This window comes from Delphinapterus leucas, chromosome 13 (genome assembly GCF_059928025.1).
Source record: "Delphinapterus leucas isolate spDelLeu-1000000601 "Yukka" chromosome 13, BTC_Dleu_Yukka2, whole genome shotgun sequence".
Lineage (NCBI taxonomy): Eukaryota > Metazoa > Chordata > Mammalia > Artiodactyla > Monodontidae > Delphinapterus > Delphinapterus leucas.
The window spans coordinates 1,047,088-1,066,446 of NC_143141.1; the positions used below are offsets into that span (position 1 = coordinate 1,047,088).

General features: G+C 43.1%; 1 protein-coding gene across 4 annotated transcripts in view; it reads left to right on the top strand.

The window, feature by feature from the left end:
* Positions 1 to 17,040, top strand: part of SEPTIN10 (septin 10) — a 52,621-nt gene extending 35,581 nt beyond the window's left edge. For 3 of the 4 annotated variants that reach the window (XM_089922510.1, XM_022599043.3, XM_089922509.1), the window contains 6 exons: positions 415 to 576; positions 2,187 to 2,283; positions 3,623 to 3,791; positions 9,691 to 9,823; positions 14,966 to 15,153; positions 16,965 to 17,040. In XM_089922510.1, coding sequence (XP_089778636.1) covers positions 415 to 576; positions 2,187 to 2,283; positions 3,623 to 3,791; positions 9,691 to 9,823; positions 14,966 to 15,153; positions 16,965 to 16,980 — 765 coding nt within the window. In that variant the 3' untranslated portion in view covers positions 16,981 to 17,040. Of the gene's footprint in view, positions 1 to 414; positions 577 to 2,186; positions 2,284 to 3,622; positions 3,792 to 9,690; positions 9,824 to 14,965; positions 15,158 to 16,964 lie in introns of those variants that run through there. The other variant, XM_089922508.1, reaches the window with a different exon arrangement.
* Positions 17,041 to 19,359: the final 2,319 nt, after the last annotated feature.

A 19,359-nucleotide genomic window follows, 5' to 3' on the forward strand; every position in this document is an offset into this window, starting at 1 on the left:
CTTTTTAAAAGCAGTTATTGTAAGGCCAGCATTTGTAGGAGTGGTTGTATACGATTATCTGGTAAAAATGAAGCCAATGATTCTACGTCAGGAGTTGGCAAGCTTTTCCTGTGAAGGGCCAGGTAGTAAATACTTCAGGCTTCGCAGCTCGTGGGCCTCTGATACAACTACTCACTTCTGCTATTATAGAATGAAAGTGGCCATAGGAAATATGTAATGTGTAATGAATGGGCCTAGCTGTGTTCCAGTAACTCTTTATTTATGTAAACAGGCAGTGAGTGGACTGTAGTTTGCCTGTCCTCTGATCTAGGTCAAGGAAATTTGTCAGGGACTGAGTGGTTTTGAATGCAAAAGCTTCAGGATTAAAAAATAAATCCTCAATCATGAGATTTTGTTTCTCTTTATTCTTAATAGGTGAACATTATACCAGTGATTGCCAAAGCAGATGCAATTTCTAAAACTGAATTACAGAAGTTTAAGATCAAGCTTATGAGTGAATTGGTCAGCAATGGTGTTCAGATATACCAGTTCCCAACAGATGATGAAACTATTGCTAAAGTCAATGCTTCAATGAATGTAAGCGCTTAACTGAATATTATTTCTGTTTTACATATGAAAAAAGTGATTTATAAGTAAGTAACACTGCTACTAATGTATTTTCACTTCTGTCTTCCAAAACAAGGTGAATTTTGAAAGAGTCCAGTATAGGGAAATGTTTTATTTTCTAGAGTTGGAAAAGTATAATGAGAATATATTTTTGAGCATTTTTCTTTCCTCCCTACTTTCACCTAAATGAAGTGATACATCTGTGAGACCGGGATTCATCTTTTGTGGAACCATATTTAATTGCCTTAGAAAGATTCCTTTCTGTCCTTTCTTTAAGAACATGAGAAGACATTACGGCCTCCCTCAGAATGCTTTAGGATCTTAAAATCTTTAAGGAGAGCTTTCTAATCTGGTACTGAAGCTCATTCTCCCTTACAGGGTCACAGGTACATATGAAATATTCACATAATTTTTTTAATATTTTAATATAGAATATATTTAGTATATTTTAATTATACATAACTTAATGTGATTGAGGATGACTAAGTTCTTTGTGTTACTTGAGGCTACCAGATTTCTTAAATAATTGGCTATATTTTGATGGATCACGGGTTTTGGAGTCAGACTTTACCATGTGTTCTTGTGGGAATTATTAACCTCCCTGAGACTGTTAACTTATCTATGAAATTGGGTTAATAATACCTGTCTTAAGGGTTGTTGTGAGGATACAGCTTTGTTCACTGCCTGACACAGTGACATTCAGTACCTGTTTGTTCCATTTCTCCCCTTTTTTCTGATTTTTTCATACTTTGTTCATATTAAGATACTTAAATATATAGAAAGCTGACTAATGTAAAGGGAAGTGATATTAATTTCTGTGTGTTAAATTGTCTTTATATCTAATTTGTTTTTTGTGCCCACCTGGAATAAGTTTTCAGAGGGGTGCAATTAAGAGACTAAATATTGTCAATTATTAAATATTAAACATGATACTGTTTACATTAGACTTTTCCCCTACATTAATCCTCAGCTTCAGACAGGACGGTCTACTCACTGCTATTAAATCCAGCTATTGTATCTTTGTTCAAAATCTTCTCCTTACTATGCTAGTTCTTCCTATTCTGCTTGATCCGTCTCCAGTTTGGGTTGTGTCTTCCTGCCCAAAGAGACCTCTCCCTCCTCTAAATTTCTATAACATTTGTATTTAGCATTAGTTTGGGACTTAAATATTATTTTATATTAGTGTTATATATGTAGATATACACTATATATATACACACTTTGGTTATATGGGGTGTGTGTGTGTGTGAGATTTCCTCAACGTTATCTTTGTCTTTTAGGACCAAGATAATAATGAGGGAAATGATACCTGTGCTACAATTCTGTTTTTGTATTCTTGCAGCAAAATAGGAATACGTGTGGGGCATGCTCAGTAAATAATTCTCTCTCTAGGGCCTGAAGATGACTCTGTAGAACAGTTGGCATACACGTGAACAGCTGTGAACACATATTCACAGGGCACATTTTAAAAGCTGAGGCACAGCAGATCATTTGGCTTTAACACATTTGTTATTTAGTAAATTTTCTCTTCTCTGTTTTTACTGGTATGAGATGTGATTGATGTCCTGGCTTCTTTCCAGGGACACTTGCCGTTTGCTGTGGTAGGAAGTATGGATGAGGTGAAAGTTGGAAATAAGATGGTTAAAGCTCGCCAGTACCCTTGGGGCATCGTACAAGGTAAAGGAGATAAACGAGGATATGTGCGCTGCCTCACAGCCTGAAAGTTGAATTTAATGCGTTCTAGGAGGTGATGCTGATTTGGGGTTATGATTGGCTGTCAGAAGGGTTGGCTCTGTTCTGTTTTAGCCATGTCTGCAGAGGCACAAGGCACAGCCTCCCTACTTCCTGTCTTAGATCATGTTACCTGCCCAGGTGCACCAGGACGTTCAGAAGGCGGGAGGCACTGGTCGGGTACTTTGAACAAAATTTGAGTGTAAATAGTATTGTTTAAACATAGTACGTAAACTAAGTACTAGATAATTCTGTGACACAATAAACCACTTTGTAAATTTATATATTTTTACTCATCAAAGTATTGCCAACTATTTCCCAAACAAACCAGTCAGCCAAGTAATAATTTTTAGCATTTGTCTAACTCTACAATGAGTAAGTAATTAGCACTTGACTGGCTCATTCATTCATGATGCCAACTGATGGGGAATGGATTACCCCTGCTGGTACTGGTTTCCCAGTGCTGCTTTTTTTTGTGTGTGTGTGTGTGGTACGCGGGCCTCTCACTGTTGTGGCCTCTCCCATTGCGGACCACAGGCTCTGGACGCGCAGGCTCAGCGGCCATGGCTCACGGGCCCAGCCGCTCCGCAGCATGTGGGATCTTCCCGGACCGGGGCACGAACCTCTGTCCCCTGCATCGGCAGGCAGACTCTCAACCACTGCGCCACGAGGGAAGCCCCAGTGCTTTTTTTAAGTTGACAAATTTTGTAATTAGTGGAAAATATTGACAAAACTTAACATTTTTAATGTACAGAAAATATAAAGGCAATAATTGTACTTAAAACTATTGATCACAGTAACACATGTGACGCAGAATCACAAATGTGGCATTGTGTGACAAGAATTTGATGTTTACAGCAGGCACAGGTGGTGTTCTCGAGTGTGCAGAATTTACCACCTTGAAGTTTTAGTGAAAAAATATTACATACTCTTTTCAGGCGGTATGTGAAATGTCCTGAGGATGGTTTATAAACTGCTAACAAAATACTAGTGAAATGATTGGAGCATATGGTACAGAATAGAATATATTTCTTTCCTATTTCCTGTTTATCCTTGGCTACTAAATTTAAGCAAACCTCTGTTAATATCGCCTATAATTCGGTGTGTGTAATACAAGAATTGCTTCCTTGGTTACTTGTATGAAACAACCATAGCTGTTAATCAGACTGATCATTTCGCTGTTTGGGTTATTTCAAATGTGTTTTCATTTACTCGTCCATTCAACAAATACTAATTATATGTCAGGATTAAAAATCGGTGTTGCTGTTTTCTGTTTTCCGGCTAGTGGAAAATGAAAACCACTGCGACTTTGTCAAGCTCCGGGAGATGCTCATTTGTACGAACATGGAGGATCTGCGAGACGAGACGCACACGAGGCATTACGAGCTGTACCGGCGCCGCAAACTGGAGGAGATGGGCCTCACAGACACGGGCCCAGAGAACAAGCCGCTCAGGTGAGCAGCCAGGGAGGGAGGTGGGGTGGGCCTCTCCGTCTGCCCAGGATGACAGAGAGTCTCCCACATCGTGAGGTGGCGCCACCTGCTACGATTAATGACTCTGCTCTCCATGCCGCCCTCGGAGGTCTTTGTCCTTACCCGACTCAGGGAGTTCGAGTAGAAGGGAGGACACAGGGCAGAAGCCCAGGATTTCAGCATCCGCTGAAGTGAGTAACCAAAGGAAAAATCTCTCATTATTTGGTTTTATTTTTGTATTTATGTGAAGAAGGTGAAAGAGTATTGATTATTATTTTAAAAACCTGGACTATGAATCATATTAACTACAAAGCTGTTGTTTTTTATCCTGATGAAAGTTTTGGAATGACTAAACTTAGGAAAATATCTTGTAAAGGAAGCACTAGTTACGGGCCAGCTCTGGTAAAGCGATGATTTTCTCTGCTGAAGAGAAAGCATCTAGCATTGGCTTCCCTTCGTGTTTCCCAGGAGGCTTCACTTCTCGTTCTTTCAAGTCTGTGGGTGGTGAGGGGTCCCCACGTGCCTGAAGGAGACGCGGATCCTGAGTGACAGCGGGCGGGGTGGCCTTGCATGCTGGAGGAGAGGGATTCAGGTGCCTGGTGGCTCAGTTATCAGTCACCTGTGGAGGACTCAGAAATGCAGGTTCGCAGTTTCCGGGTATGGAGCCGAAGAATCACATTTAAATGAAAATTCCCACTCAGCCCTTCAGCAGACACTTCCTGCTGGTCACTGGCCAGGTGTGCACCGTGGGTGCAGAGAGGAAGATGCTCTTGCCCTGTGTGGTGATCAGGGTCTGGGGGAGTGAGGAGGCCCGGGCAGGAGGCTGCTGTGGGCATCCAAGTACGAGCAGACAGGGGCCTGTGCTGGCGTGGCAGTGGCGGAGGTGGTGAGAAGCATGGTCACCACATAGGACTGGAAGGTGACGTCAACATGACTCTCTGATGGTCTGGATATGGATGTAAAGGAAAGAGGAAGCCAGGGTGGTGGCTCCAGTTACTGTTTTCCACCCGAGAACCTGGGTGAACGGTGGTGATGTTTATTGTTATGAGCAAGACGGGGGAAGGGGTAGACTTCCTGGTGGGTAACTGAGAAGTTTGGGACATGTTACATTTCAGTTGATTATTAAATCTTCAGGTGAAGACTTAGAGTAGGTTATTTCATAAACGAATCTGGAGCTCGGGGAGAAGTGAAGGCTGAGACGATACTTTGGAGTCAGCAGTGAATAATACTGCATCTAGTGTTCGCAGTGCTCTTATTGTTCTGAGCTTTTACTACCTGGGGAAAACAGAGGAGACATATGCAGAGACCTGGAAGGCAGAGAGAGAAAGGCACCTTTAAGTCTCTGCAGGAAGGTCGGAGGAGCAGGGCATCCTGGTGGGGATTTGGTCTTTGTCCTCGGAGAAAGACACAAAGTTTGAAGGAGTGATACCGATACGGTATTTGCACTTAAAAGATCACTCTTGGCTGCAGTGTGAGGGAGGGGTCAGAGGGTGTGCAGAGGTGCTGAGGAGCTAAGTGCCAGCAGCAAGCACAGAACTGGGTGTGTTTGAGAGACATCTAGAAGATAAAAGTGAAAGAACTTAGTGACTGTTCAGATGTAATGAGGTAAAGGAGCAGAAGATGCCAAAAGAAGACTTCTGCTGGCCTGGATCAGTGGTTTCTCCAGCTCGGCAGGTAGCTGTACCCTTCACAAGGCAGTGTCTCTGGAGGCGCACTGGCTGCTCTGTGGGGCAGGATGGAGATCGTTAGCTCAGCTGGGACCTGGGGACTTAGAGTTTCCTCTGAAACATCCAAGTGACAGTGTCACATAGGCACTTTGGCTGTTTATCTGGAGCTCAGAGGAGAGAGGAGAGGGCTGGGCCAAAGGGATGAACTTCAGAGTCACAGGCACTAAGAGGTGGTTAATTGAATACTGCGTATGGGTGAGATGCCTGGAGAGAGAAGTACATTTGGAAAGAAAGGTGCCTTGGAAACAGCCTTGAGTCCGTTGAATGTGTGTCAGCAGAAGAAGCAGACAGAAGCGGTTGAGAAGCCTAGGGTAGAGGAAGGAGGAAACCTGCAGGGTCGTGCCTCGGAAGCCAAGTGAAGAGGGTCTCAAGAAGGGAGAGGTGGCCGTGTTGAAAGTGAGAGGGTTTTGCTGTGGAAGTACAGCAGTGTGATACAGTCCAGTTGCTCCCTTGACCGTTCTTTGACAATAACGAGGAACACGCCATCTGAGTCAAAAAGGACAGCACAGGCCAGGGCTTGCAGATTTTTTTTTTTTTTTTTTTGCGGTACGCGGGCCTCTCACTGCTGTGGCCTCTCCTGCTGCGGAGCACAGGCTCCGGATGCGCAGGCTCAGCGGCCATGGCTCACGGGCCCAGCCGCTCCGCGGCATGTGGGATCTTCCCGGACTGGGGCACGAACCCACGTCCCCTGCATTGGCAGGCGGACTGTCAACCACTGCGCCACCAGGGAAGCCCAGGGCTTGCAGATTTGAAGGGAGAAAACCAGTTTCATTCATGAACAAACCATTTCCAGCCTTCCTTCCAGGAAGGGGGATGTCCAGTGGGCCCAGCTTAGGACATGTGCCCGTGTTCTGGCTGGGTGGGTGTGAGCCTGACTGCCTGTCCCACCAGAATGCATCCCGTGGGAAGAAGTAGCTCTCCAAAGGTAACCAGAATAATAATACAACAGGAGAGAGAGATGGTGGGCGGGCACTCAGAACAGCCGTTTTTTAGCATTTCCTCAGTTTGGGGAGCGTCTGCCCACTGGACAGGTGAAGAATGGAAAACTGGGAAAGGAGGCTCTTCAGTGGAGGCCAGGTTACAGAGTGGGCAGGAGCAGTGGCTGCAGGTTGCTTGCAGAGGACAAGCAAGAAGGCCGGGGGCTCGAGCTCAGTGTGAGGGAGGCCCTGCCCACCTGCCCGGGAGCTGGTGGCCCTCTACTCTGCCCAGGCCTGCAGTCCTGATGAGATGGGATTCCTTGGGTCAAGCGCAGCAGAATGTTCTCTCCTCTTGGTGCTTTCTCATTTGTGAATAAATTATTTGATAAAATTCCTGTAGTTCTTTACAGCCTGAGGTCTAGGAAGGTTTCACCAGTGTGGTTTTAAGAACTTGTATTCTGTTTTCCTAGGAATCTTCCCATTTAATTTGGGATGTGTACAACAACAGTCACTATAATTTGGTTGGCACGTAAAATCTGTCCCTCAGTATTGTATCTATGAATAAGAACAGTTAGTTACATGAGCCTGTTAGGCTGCGCTCTGCTCTTTATGGCCCGGCCTTTCTCTCTGCAGCCCCGCAGTGTCTCCATCTCTGTTTCACTTGAATGGTTATGCTGAGTCATGGTTTGTGTCCCCGTGTACCCACACCCATCTCATGCTTGTCATGAGGTCCAGGGGGTCGGCATTATATGTACCCCTGTAGTCTTAATTAACTGATGTTTACTTATTTAAACTACATGAAACATGCTTTTATCAACCTCAAATCCCCAAGTTATTTTAGGTGAACAAAACCAGTCTCGTTTACCATCACTGAAGTGCTCTGGGCCCTCAGAGTCTGGAAGGGAGATTTGTGTGGTATTTTAGAGTTTCTTAAGTGTTTGGCATAATTTTTTGTGTCATAAACTTTGTGTCTTTCTGCACTTGGTCTGTGGTGGACGCTCATCAGGCCTGTGAGAGCTGCACCTGGAGCTCAGGGAGGTCCTGAGTGAGGGGGACGCAGCGGTTTTCCTGATGGGCACGAGCAATCAAGGATGCATTTTCTTCCTCTTTCATTTTCAGCTCTGCCTTCAATCAGTGATGTTTGCAACTAGGGTAGGATGCTGCATTAAATATCACGGCAGCAGGAGAGCTCTTTTTCATTCTCAGATCCATGGCAGTCAACAGTGGTTGTATTAGTTTCACAGCCACTCCTTGCAGGCCCTCTCAGAGTTTCATTACCACCTTTTGAAAGACAGTGCGGTCTCTTTCCTTGCAGTTGGCTCTGTGAGTTTACCTGTCACAGTGGGCGTGTGCAATGGATGCAGAACACGCGGGACCAGTGTTTCCTCTTTACCTCTTGCTGAGGCACCACTGTAGGCGGGATTTATGCTGGTTAGGGTTACAGGCTTTGGAGCACGTCTGATCAAGTTCCAGCCCCAGCTTTGTACTTGCTAACTCTGTCCCTCTGTGCAGGTGACTTTACCTCTCCGAGCGTCGTCTTCTTTCCTGAAGGACAGTGTTAGTGCTTTGTTCTGCATGGCGCTGCGGGAATTAGTGAGTCCAGACCAGTCCCTGCTGGTAGCAGCTATTCTGCAAGTGTTTGGTCTTTTCTCTTTGCCAGGTGGCTTGATTTTCCTCCTGAACAACTCAAGTGCTTGTGTAAGTAAATTAGTGAGAACTTTTTAAAACTTTGATTTGACATGATTTAAATACATTATTTAAACTAAGTTTGCCACTAAAGGCTATCAGTCCAGTATAGGACCAGTGAAATGTGGGCGAAGGTGACCTTCTTTAAAATAAGACCAAAACAAACACAGAAAAACAAAAAACCTTATAAAAAGTAAAATGCCTCGAGATTAGAGGCATTTATGTGGTTATCTAGGGCATTCTGTACATTTATGAACTTTGCTCTTAAAGACAATGTGTAGGATTGTTCCTCCTTGGAATACATGCTCTGAGTACCACACACTCATGCTCAGCTGTAAGTGCTATGGTGTAACATTTCTTCCTTTGTTTTTCCTTAAATTTATACAGTTCTAGCCATGAAAGATTTCTCCAGTTATAAGATTAGTAAAATTCCTGAATTTCATCACATTTTAAATCTATTTAGCTATATTTTTATAAGTAACAGAAATTTCTAACTGTGACACAGCTGGAAAGTGAATCTGTGTTCCCTGTTAAACCTTGGGGATATTCTCCAAGTGAGCTGAAATGGAAGGGCCCTGCATTGCCGGATATAAGGTCTGTGGTTCTTCTGAAATGCCACAAGTAAGACAGGCAGGCACTGGCCGTGGCGTTCCAGGACAGTCCCTGCCCTGCTTGGTTAAACTGGCTCTACTTCCCTGCAGTTTCTATCATTAGATGAACATCTATGAAGAAACCGAAACATCTGGAGGGCTCTACTGGATAGCTGGGTTATGGAGATGCTGAGCTGTTAGGAGAGAGAGGCAGGTGGGGTGTAAGTGCCAGGAAGAGGTATAAACAAAGAGCCATGGAAGTGCTTGGGAGGAACAGTGGATTCCAGCTGGGGAGACTGGAGAAGCGAGGGACAGGACTAGTGAGTAGAGGGAGGGCTGGGAAATGGGCAGTGGCTGGAGCATGAAACGTGTGGCATGTCTTAGGAACAAAGGTTAGGTTGGTACAGCTGAAACCTTAGGGGGATTGGGTCTGTTGGGCCAGATTGTGAAGTTTCTGAAGTGCTGCTATCCTGTAGATAATATAACTAATGCAGAGGAAAAAGATAAGGAGATGTCTGTTTTTGGTGGAAAAATCTTAGGAGTGGCAGGAAGGACGAAATGAAAGAAAGAGGAACTAAAAGCCTAGAGCTCAGCTGGGAGATTATTCCAGTAGCGAAGGCAGAAAAGCACAAAGATCAAGTTGGGCTGAACACGGTGTCTGTAGAAATCAAAACAAGACGGGACTGAAGTGATGTCGGGGTCTTAGGCTGAGCCCCCAGAGCCTGGTGATCGGACGTGGCAATGAGGGGAGGGGAGGAACCAACAGAGGTGGAAGGAGGAATCCATCTGGGGTGAGATGAGCACCTCTGGGAGCACCGGCAAAGCAGGGACCCGCAGACAGATCCACGCTCCCTGGAGCCACGTGTGCTGTGATGGTCACGGGGCCTAACGCGCATCGAGTGTTCGCAAGTTTGTGATGTAATCTCGCTAACATGAGAGTATACCATAAATAATTTTTCAGTCTTCAGGAGACCTACGAAGCCAAAAGACACGAATTTTATGGTGAACGTCAGAGGAAGGAGGAAGAAATGAAGCAGTTGTTTGTACAGCGTGTGAAGGAGAAAGAAGCTGTATTGAAAGAAGCTGAGAGAGAGGCAAGTGCGCTGGTTTGTTGGGATGTGCACTTATTTGGGGTGTCCTGTTAACCTGGGGATAATTATCTCAAGAATTCCGAGATGGTTTTGAAAACTAGTTGTTCCTTAAAAAGTAGCTATTGTATTTTAACACATACTCTTTGGATGCAGACTTCCAAAAAAAAGCACAGGCTGGAAACAGAAATTTTTGCCTTTTTGAACAAGGTGTCTTCCATTAGAAGTGGTTTATCGAGGACTTGTAAAGGACTAGGTTACTAAGAAGCGTTTGAAATACCTTAACCAGGAGCCAGAAGTGTTTTAGCTGTGGCTTGATAAAGCCTTTTCTGAGAGTTTTGAGTCCTTGGGATTGTTGTTTGAAGTAGGTGACTCTGAGAGCTGTTAACTAGCCTTTGAGTTTGAAGTCAGGCTTCCTGGAGGTGGGTGGTCTGGGCAGCCTGGGCGCAAAACCATCCACAGTGAGTTTGGTTTGCTTCTGGTTCTCCAAGGATCAGTTTTAGTTTTACTTGAGTTAAGGTATTTTCTGTAGACTTTACTGTAATGGCTGCTTTTAAATAAATGGCCACATTTAAGATGAGGGTCAAAAAGGATGAGCTGCACAAAGGAATCTCTAAGAGAAGACAGAAATGTTAATACAAATGAACTTGCTGATGTAAGAGTTCCTGAAGAGTTATTTGTAATTTAATGCTACAAATTTATTATTTTAAGTACCCTTATAGTACTTGCTATTTCAATAAACCCTGTAGTAAGTGGTTTTATAAAATAATCTATCTTGTTTATAATTTGAATTTTGATCTTTATTTTGAAAAAGTTCAAACAATGGGAAAGTGAAAGTACGGGGTACCTGTGTCCCTCCCCAGACCTAGATTTAGGATAGACATTTTGCCGTCTTTAGTGTGTGTGTTTCCCTGGTCGTCTGAAAGCTGGTTGTAGACATCACAACACTTTATCACAGGCACTTTCATGCATCTCTGAAGCTCAGGTGCATTTTCCTCCATAACCACAGTACCAGTACTACACCTAAGAACAGGAATAGCAATGCCACAGACTCTCCTAATCCCCAGTGCACAATCAAATTTCCCCACTCATCCCAAGATTGTCTTTTATTGTTGCTTTCTGTTCGGTGATTTTTTGTTTTTGAACCAGAATTCAATCTTAGGTCTCATTGCATTTGGGTGTTCTGTTTTGTTCAGTCTCTTATTTGAAAACAGTCCCTAGTTTGGAGTTTTTATTTATTTTAAAATATTTATTTATTTATTGGCTGTGTCGGGTCTTAGCTGCGGCACGCAGGATCTTTTGTTGCAGTGCATGCATGGGCTCCTCTCTAGTTGTGGCACACAAGCTCAGTAGTTGTGGCATGCAGGCTTAGTTGCCCCACGCCATGTGGGTTCTTAGTTCCCCAACCAGGGATAGAACCTGCATTCCCTGCATTGGAAGGCAGATTTTTAACCACTGGACCACCAGGGTAGTCCCTGGAGTTATTTTTAAATACAAATATTGAGGAAGGAGTTGTGATGAGTAGGAAATAGGGTGCTGATTTTTCTTTTGATTAGTTGATGCTTCTCTGGTAAGAGTTTCTTTCTCATACATCATGGTTCTCAGTTTCTCCAGTGAGGAGAGAAGATGTAGAGGTGGTTTATAGTTGAATTCTAATTTTTCAAACCCCACATAAGAATATTTTGCTTAAATGCATATTGTTTAAAAGGAAATTGAAAATTCAGGGTGACCAAATGGTTGAAAGAAAAAGAGAAGTATTATTTGTCAGTAGGTGCTTCATAGATGTTTATTTTTGTGATTCAAGCGGTTTCGTGTTAAGAACATTATATTAAAACTAATGAAGTTAGTTTAAACCAAGTTGTCACAAGAGTTCTAAACTTTTAATTACATAGGTTTAGAAGCAGATTACTGGCCTGTTTCATTAATATTACAATAATATTAGTAAGTTCCCTCATGACCAGTTTCATCCTGCAAGGCTGGTACGTTAGAGTCAGGTCTGGTGCAGGGCATCTGGGGGTCATCTTCACTCGCATGAGTGATGATTAACTCAAGAGCCATCAGTTAGGACTTCCCTGGTGGCGCAGTGGTTAAGAATCCACCTGCCAATGCAGGGGACACAGGTTCGAGCCCTGGTCCAGGAAGATCCCACATGCCGCGGAGCAACTAAGCCCGTGTGCCACAACTACTGAGCCTGCACTCTAGAACCCGCGAGCCACAGTTACTGAGCCCGTGCTCTAGAGCCCACAAGCCACAACTACTGAAGCCCGCAGGCCTAGAGCCCGTGCTCCGCAACAAGAAAAGCTACCACAATGAGAAGCCTGTGCACCGCAATGAAGAGTAGCCCCCGCTCACCGCAACTAGAGAAAGCCTGCACAAGGCCACAAAGACCCAACACAGCCAAAAATTTTTTTAAAAATTAAAAAAAAAAGCCATCAGTTGAAGGACCAAGGAGGACCATATAATCTACCGTCAGTGTAAGTGCAGTTTTAGAGGGAAAGGAGGCTTTTTAGTAGTTACACTGGACAATAGGTAGGTGTAAACCAGGTCTCTACTGGGCAAAGTGGGACATTCAAAGCTAGTTACATCAATAAGATACTGGCAGGTAACCCAAAACGTTACTTAAGTCTGTATTAGATGGCCTTGTTATTAAAATATCCTTGGCAATTCACCTTTTGTATGAATTTGGCCGATTTTCATGTATAGTACAGAGTTAGCTGAAAATGCAGTGAACGTCAGGTAACTAGAGTAGGCAGATGCACAGGACAGATATCATGTCAGGATACTGTTTAAATGGCTTCTTTTGTGCATCTTTTGTTAACATCATCCTGGATGCACAGCCCTTCCCCACCACAAGAAAAAGTGCACTTTATATTTATCCCTCAGGTGAAGTGCATGACCAACATTAAAATGTTACTACTTCTGAATTTTATATGCAAGTCTGTTTCTTGGTTAGTTGTTCACTTAGTATTTATGCCTCTCCTGTTTCTAAAAGTATTCTAGATAATTTTCAGTAAACAAGTACAGCTGCACTAGAACCTGGACGTGGGGAGTCCAGGATGAGCAGCGAGGTTTGCACGCAGTGCAGCTGAGCCGCAGCGCTGGGTGCTTGTCAGTGACACTTCCGGGGTCTCCAGCCAAGTACAGAGGTCAAAGACACTGACTAGTTTGGCAAGAGAGGAATGTTGTCTCTGGTATTCACTTTTTAAAATGGATACTTTAAAAAGGATCACTGAGCAACAGCATGTATAGTGTCCTTAGAAGCAGGTTTACAAGAGACAGCAGCGTACCACATTGGCCATAGAGGCTTCAGAGCATCCGTGAGTAGTTTAACAGCACAGAAGAACTTGAAAATGTGTCTGAGTTAAAGGCCTTGTAGTGAATATTGGAGCTGTGAGCGAGCGCTTCCTGCAGGTGGAGCAGACTGTCACTGACGAAAGCCATGAACTCCACAGAATGTGAATAAGTCACATTCCCCCTGACCCCTTTCTAAGACGTTTTTCTCTTCATAGTTTTCCTGGAATTTTTAGTCAACCTCATAAATGATATATGAAGTACTCCATAACCTTTCAGGATATTTAAGGATATAAAGTGTGCACCCTCCGTTTAAGTGTCTGTCAGAGATGTATCTCTGTTCACATAACGTAAATCTGCCCTGTGGCCTCTTTTTCCAGGCGTCACCCGCCAGCTGCCCCGCTCCCCTCCCAAATCCACGGGGTGCACGCATGCTCAGAGAGCTGCCAGTCTGTGTATTCATACCACCGATTTATTTATGTTTCTTTTTATAAAGAACATGCTTCCTTCCTTTATAAGGAACCACTTACATAAGCAAATACTAAGGAACTGATCCCTCTGGAAATGACATCCTCAGGAATAAGAGAATCTTCGGGCCTTACTTCATCTGTTTCAACCCTATCCTGTAAACTCTGCCATCAGGGTTGCCGGTTCACTCGCCAGCCCGCTCCGTATCTGGAACATCTGATTTTTATTAGGAAGCAGCATAGCTCTCTGCTCTCTCTGCCCTCAGCCTCTGATGAATTTCCTCAGTGATCATAAGCCATCCTTTCTGGAAACCAAGTCCTACTTTCTGTATAAATGTTAGGTTGCTGCCCAGAACTGAAAATACTAATTGAAAATTTATCTAACCAGACCAGAGAACCAAAAACAAAGTTATTTTTTTGATGTAGATTCTAGATGTTGTGCTTGTGTTCTTGGCACCACAGCCGATTCGTAAGGAACCTGCTGAAGTCTCTAGATCTTTTTTCAGATAAACAACAATCAAACCAGGGAATTCTCATGTTGTACTGTTATAAACTTCGGCAAAACTCATTTTAATGACTGCACCGAGTGTATTTAGCATAAGTGAATTTTAAAATGTTCTCTCTCTTAGAGACACAGGTATATTTTCCCAATTATGGTGTAAACCCAGCCAGTGCAGCTGACCCTTGAACCACCTGGGTTTGAGCTGCACGGGCCCATTTATACGTGGATGTTTCTCACTCACCGAGTCCACAGGACTGCACCGGTGCGTCTGTGCTTACGGAGCTGTGACACACGCGAATCTTCAACCAGCGGGGTTTGGCGTCTTCAACCCTGCAAGGTTCAAGGGTCAACTGTATATTTATGTATAAAACTTTAATCTAAATTCAGGACTTTTTGATTTAGTTTAGATTTCAAGAAGGTGAATGACCATGGGAAAAACATAACAGATTTTAAGGTTCTTGATTTAAATTGACACTTGCTTTCCAAACAGGTTCACCAGTATAGTCAACAGCTATTTCACTACCACGTAGTAAACTTATTTGGAAAATAAGGGCTTTTTTCCCTCTTTTTGATAACTTGCTTTTGTAATTTGTCCCTCACTTTTATTAAGAATGGATTTTTGAAACTTTATTTGAAGAGGCTTTGTGGGGAAAATGTAGAGCAAAAGAAAAACTCTAAGAGGTCAAATGTTTAAAAAACTGAGGTTTGTGCATGAGGCTGTTTTTATGTTTTGTTCATGCGTTTTTTGCATGGCAGCTCATTCAGAGTTAAAGTTAGAGCAATTCCACATGTCACTGCAGGCCGCGTGAGCAGGGCTGCAGTGGGGAGGTGCCGGGGCATGGGCTGCCCCAGCACGTCCCTCAGCGGGAACCGTACTTCACTTCATAGCTCCAGGCCAAGTTTGAGCACCTTAAGAGAGTACACCAAGAGGAGAAGCTGAGGCTTGAGGAGAAGAGAAGACTTCTGGAAGAAGAAATAATCGCCTTCTCTAAGAAGAAAGCTACCTCCGAGATATACCAAAGCCAGCCCTTTATGACCCCGGGTGGTAACGTGCGGAAGGACAAGGACCGCAAGAAGTAAGCGCCCCCCACCCCACGCCTGTCTCACTGCCCCGACCTTCAGGGCGCTTCACCCTTACTCCCATCTGCTCCTGCAGCTAAAGCATCAGTTCCTTGAGAGCAGAGAGCTCGTCCCTCTTGCTGTGCTGATTCCCCAGCAGCTAGAAGGGCACCTGGCACGTCTTCCGTGCTCTGTGCATCCTTGAGTGAAAGTCTGAAGTGAATGAACGAAATAAAAATCTGCTACAACACGTAAGGGTCAGCGACCTTGGGACACTGGCTGCTCCAGGGCACGTCTAGTAACTGCTGACCACCCCTCCCCCCGTTAGTTATGTCACATTTCATGCCTGACAGAGGCTGTATATTGGGGAATCATAGACATAATAGTTGATTTAAAAAAAGTAATTCTTAGGTTTACTTTTTTAAAACAAATTCTGATAATGATTTTATGAGAACTCTTATTTTAATAAGGGAACCAGGCTATCGATTGGAACTCCTGTGCTTTGATGTCAGAGCTTGTGAAACGAGTGGTGGACGTAAAGATACAGAGGAAGGTAGAGAGGGCCCCCGTGCATCGGGGCGGCCTTGGTAGCAGGTGGGGGATGGTCCCAAGGCTTGTAGGTCTGGGGTATGTGTTAAAGACAACGTAACCGAAGTCTTAGAAAACAAGGGTTTTTTTCTTCCTTTTTTTCATTTATTTCTCCCACTTAAATGTCCTCATCACTTTGCCTGTTTGCTCGCTCTGTTGAGCACCCAGCCCCCTCCACGTGGGGAGCTCAGGTTCTCCCGTGCCCCAAAGGGCAGCCCTCAGGTTTATGGCCACATCATATTTCAGACTGGTCACCTTCAGAAAGGTAGGAGAACATAACATTGCCCATGATGATAGCTTTCCATTTTTGAACTATGGAGAAGTAAATCCACACGGTTTTGGGTGCATTTAATTGGCCTCTGGATTTTATGGTTTTGGGGAAGAAGGAATTCTCATGTATGATCTTTTCACATAAGCTCTTCCAGGGAGTGGATCTCTGTTTTGTCCGTTGATGTATCCACCCCCAGAGCCTAGAAAAAAATGAATACACTGAATTTCAAAATGTTAACCACCCTCGTCATCTGTGGAGGGGACTGGTTCCAGGATGCCCCGAGGACACCAAAATCCACAGATGCTCAAGTCCCTCATATACAATGGCACAATTTTCGCAAAGAACTTATGCACATTTTCCTGTATACTTTAAATCATCTACAGATTACTTATAACACCTAATACAATGTAAATAGAATGGAAATGCTAGGTATATAGTTGCCAGCAAGTGGCAAATTCAAGTTTTGTTTTTTGGAACTTTCTGTTATTTTTTCCCAAATATTGTATTTTCGATCCTCAGTCAGGTGAATCCTCAGATGTGGAACCCTCGGATCCATAGGACCAAAGTGTATAAATATAATTTATAACTTCTTTTCAGTGTGCCTCGAATTATAAAGCTAAGGGGTCTTTTATCTTATCATCATCTCAACTTAGTCCAGTGTTACTAGATTTGGACTCCCCTGACTTTATTCCATACGCGAAAAACCATTTACAATCACCTTGCGGAAGTAAGGTATGGGCTGTTTGCAAAATCAGGGCCAAGCCCATAGTTCGAGAGCTCAGAAAAATTTCCCCTCAAGAAATTTTGGTGTTTGTTTTTTCTTTTCTTTTCCAGAGTCCCATGGCTAGATATCCTATCATATCCTCGATGTACATCTGCTCTTTCTGTAAAAGCTTTGTAAAACAAGTGATTTTTATTCCTATATAGTTTTCTGTTGTACCAATCAAAAGGTTTTTTTTCTCTTTCCAGCTCCAGTTTTATGTAAAACAAAGGTTCCAGATCACAGAAGATCATCACAAGCAAAGTTATTAAACTGTGAGAAGTATGCTTTGATTTTCTTGCTGTTTTTATTTGCTGTATCACTTACGCTGTATCACTTACTCTGTATCTGGCAAAAGGCCACAGTTGAAGTATGAGGTCAGTACATAAGCCAGACTGGATGACGTTACTCACGCACTGTTAGAAGTTTAAGTTGTTGGTTTGTGATGAACCGAGATCATTTCTCCTGCTGCCCAGTGCTTGCTGTCACTTTGCTGTGACAAGAGTGTCGGTGCCTTTGAAAGTACAGGACTCGTTTATATTGCGGCTCTGATTGCATACATATTCCAAGATGAACCTTTTGTGTACATACTAAAGGTAAACTTTTGGGAATATGTTTTAAAACGTATTATGTACCTGAAACTCTAAGCTCAATAGTTCTATAGAACTTTAAAATTTTTCATACAATTATCCAATTGGTAACATGATCCTAAGCTTTTGCATCAAATTACATAATATGTGCTTCAGTGTTGTGGTCCATGGGTTGTTGTGATGAAACAACATGTTTAAAGCAGAAACACTCAGGTAAATAAGCCCTTTTCTGGTGATAAGCACCTTTGGAACTGGGTGTAATATGTTGAAAGCAGAAACACTCAGGTAAATAAGCCCTTTTCTGGTGATAAGTACCTTTGGAACTGGGTGTCTTCACACTGTTTGCATGAGTCTGTATTACATACTTGTTGCAAACTGTCTTCCAGGGAAAATAAATAATAAAGTTGAATCATCTTATTAAAAATATTTCTTAAAAAAGTTACTATGAACATCTGAATATTAAAGATAAAAATTTAGATAATTCGTACTGTAAAGGATATTTGAATTCAGTGCCTCAGTATTTGCAGAACGATTTAATGGCTTCTAACTTTTTCTTAACAGTCATAAGTTTTCATTTTTTGTACTTGAATATTCTAAATGAAACTGACATTTACACCTGACAAATAAAATGTATCTACATCTTCACTAAACTGCATTTAAATTACTGTAACTCTTTTTGCAAACCATGATCTTAAACATCTTACCAGAACTATGAGAATTTAATTATATGTTTGAATTATTTTAAGACAGAGGTATATTAGCAGTATTTTTCAGATAACAGAATGTTTTACTTAGCCCATGTCAGATTCTGAGCAGTGTATTTTTTTCATGAATTTGCGTTAAGTTGCAAATAAAACCTTTCATTTTGTAGCACAGCTTATCAGGACCAACACTTTAAATTCCATTTTTGCATTTCTGCAGTTTAGTAAAGTAAGTTACAAGCATCACAGGAAAAGCTCTGCACTTTCTTCTCAGGATCAGTAATGCCCAGCCTCTGGAAGGTGGGAGCGGGAGAGTCGGTGAGTCCCTGAGGTCAGGTAGCCTGGCCTCCCAAGCCCGGTCAGTGCTGCAGCGCTGAGCCTTAGCCCAGGAGCTTCGCGGCGAGCTCCGTGATGTGCTGCGAGTGGTGGCTGTTTGTAGCCTGTTACATCAAGCTGTGTACAAACAGCTATCCTGAACTTTCATAAAGTTACTTTTAAATGCCAGAGTGGTTGCTGGCATGTTAAAACAGTTATTCAATTCCTAGTTGAAAAGGTCACGGAAACCTACCTCAGACCCGGAGCTGAACAGAAGGGCCGTCACCTTGGGCTGCTAGTGACTCTGCTGTGAGGAAGACTTGCCACACGTGCACGCCCACAGTGTGAATCCTGAATTCACTTCATGTATCTGGGATTCCACATAAGATTGTATTTTAGAAGAGTTGCACTGCAAAGAACAAAAATGTTTTTAAACAATTACAGTACAGGCGGACCTTGGAGATAGTGCGGGCTCAGGTCCAGACCACCCAATGAAGCGAGTATCAAAATAAAGTCAGTCACGTGAATGTTGGCTTCCCAGTGCATATAAAGGTTATGTTTATACTGTGCTTTAGTCTGCCAGGTGTGCGACAGCTTATGTCTAAAGAACAGTGCACATACCTTAGTTAATAATTGCTAAAAGAAGGCTAACCGTCCCAAGCCTTCAGCGAGCAGCAAGCCGTGGTAGTAACATTAAGATCACCGATCACAGATCACCGTAACGAATATAATGATGAGGCAGTTTGAAATACTGAGAATTACCAAAACATGACACAGACATGAAGTGAGCAAATGCTGTTGGGAAAATGGCGCCAATCAGCACAGGATATGCAAATACAGTGAGATCGGCCTGGATAACGCTCAGCTTCTCCTAATGAAGCTTATTAATTCTCCAGGGTCACAGAGTGAGGTATTATCCACTGACGCTTAAGTCAAATTTCCTGGAAACAAAATAAAGCTAGACATGTTTTATTTTTTTTCCATAAAGCATGTAAAAC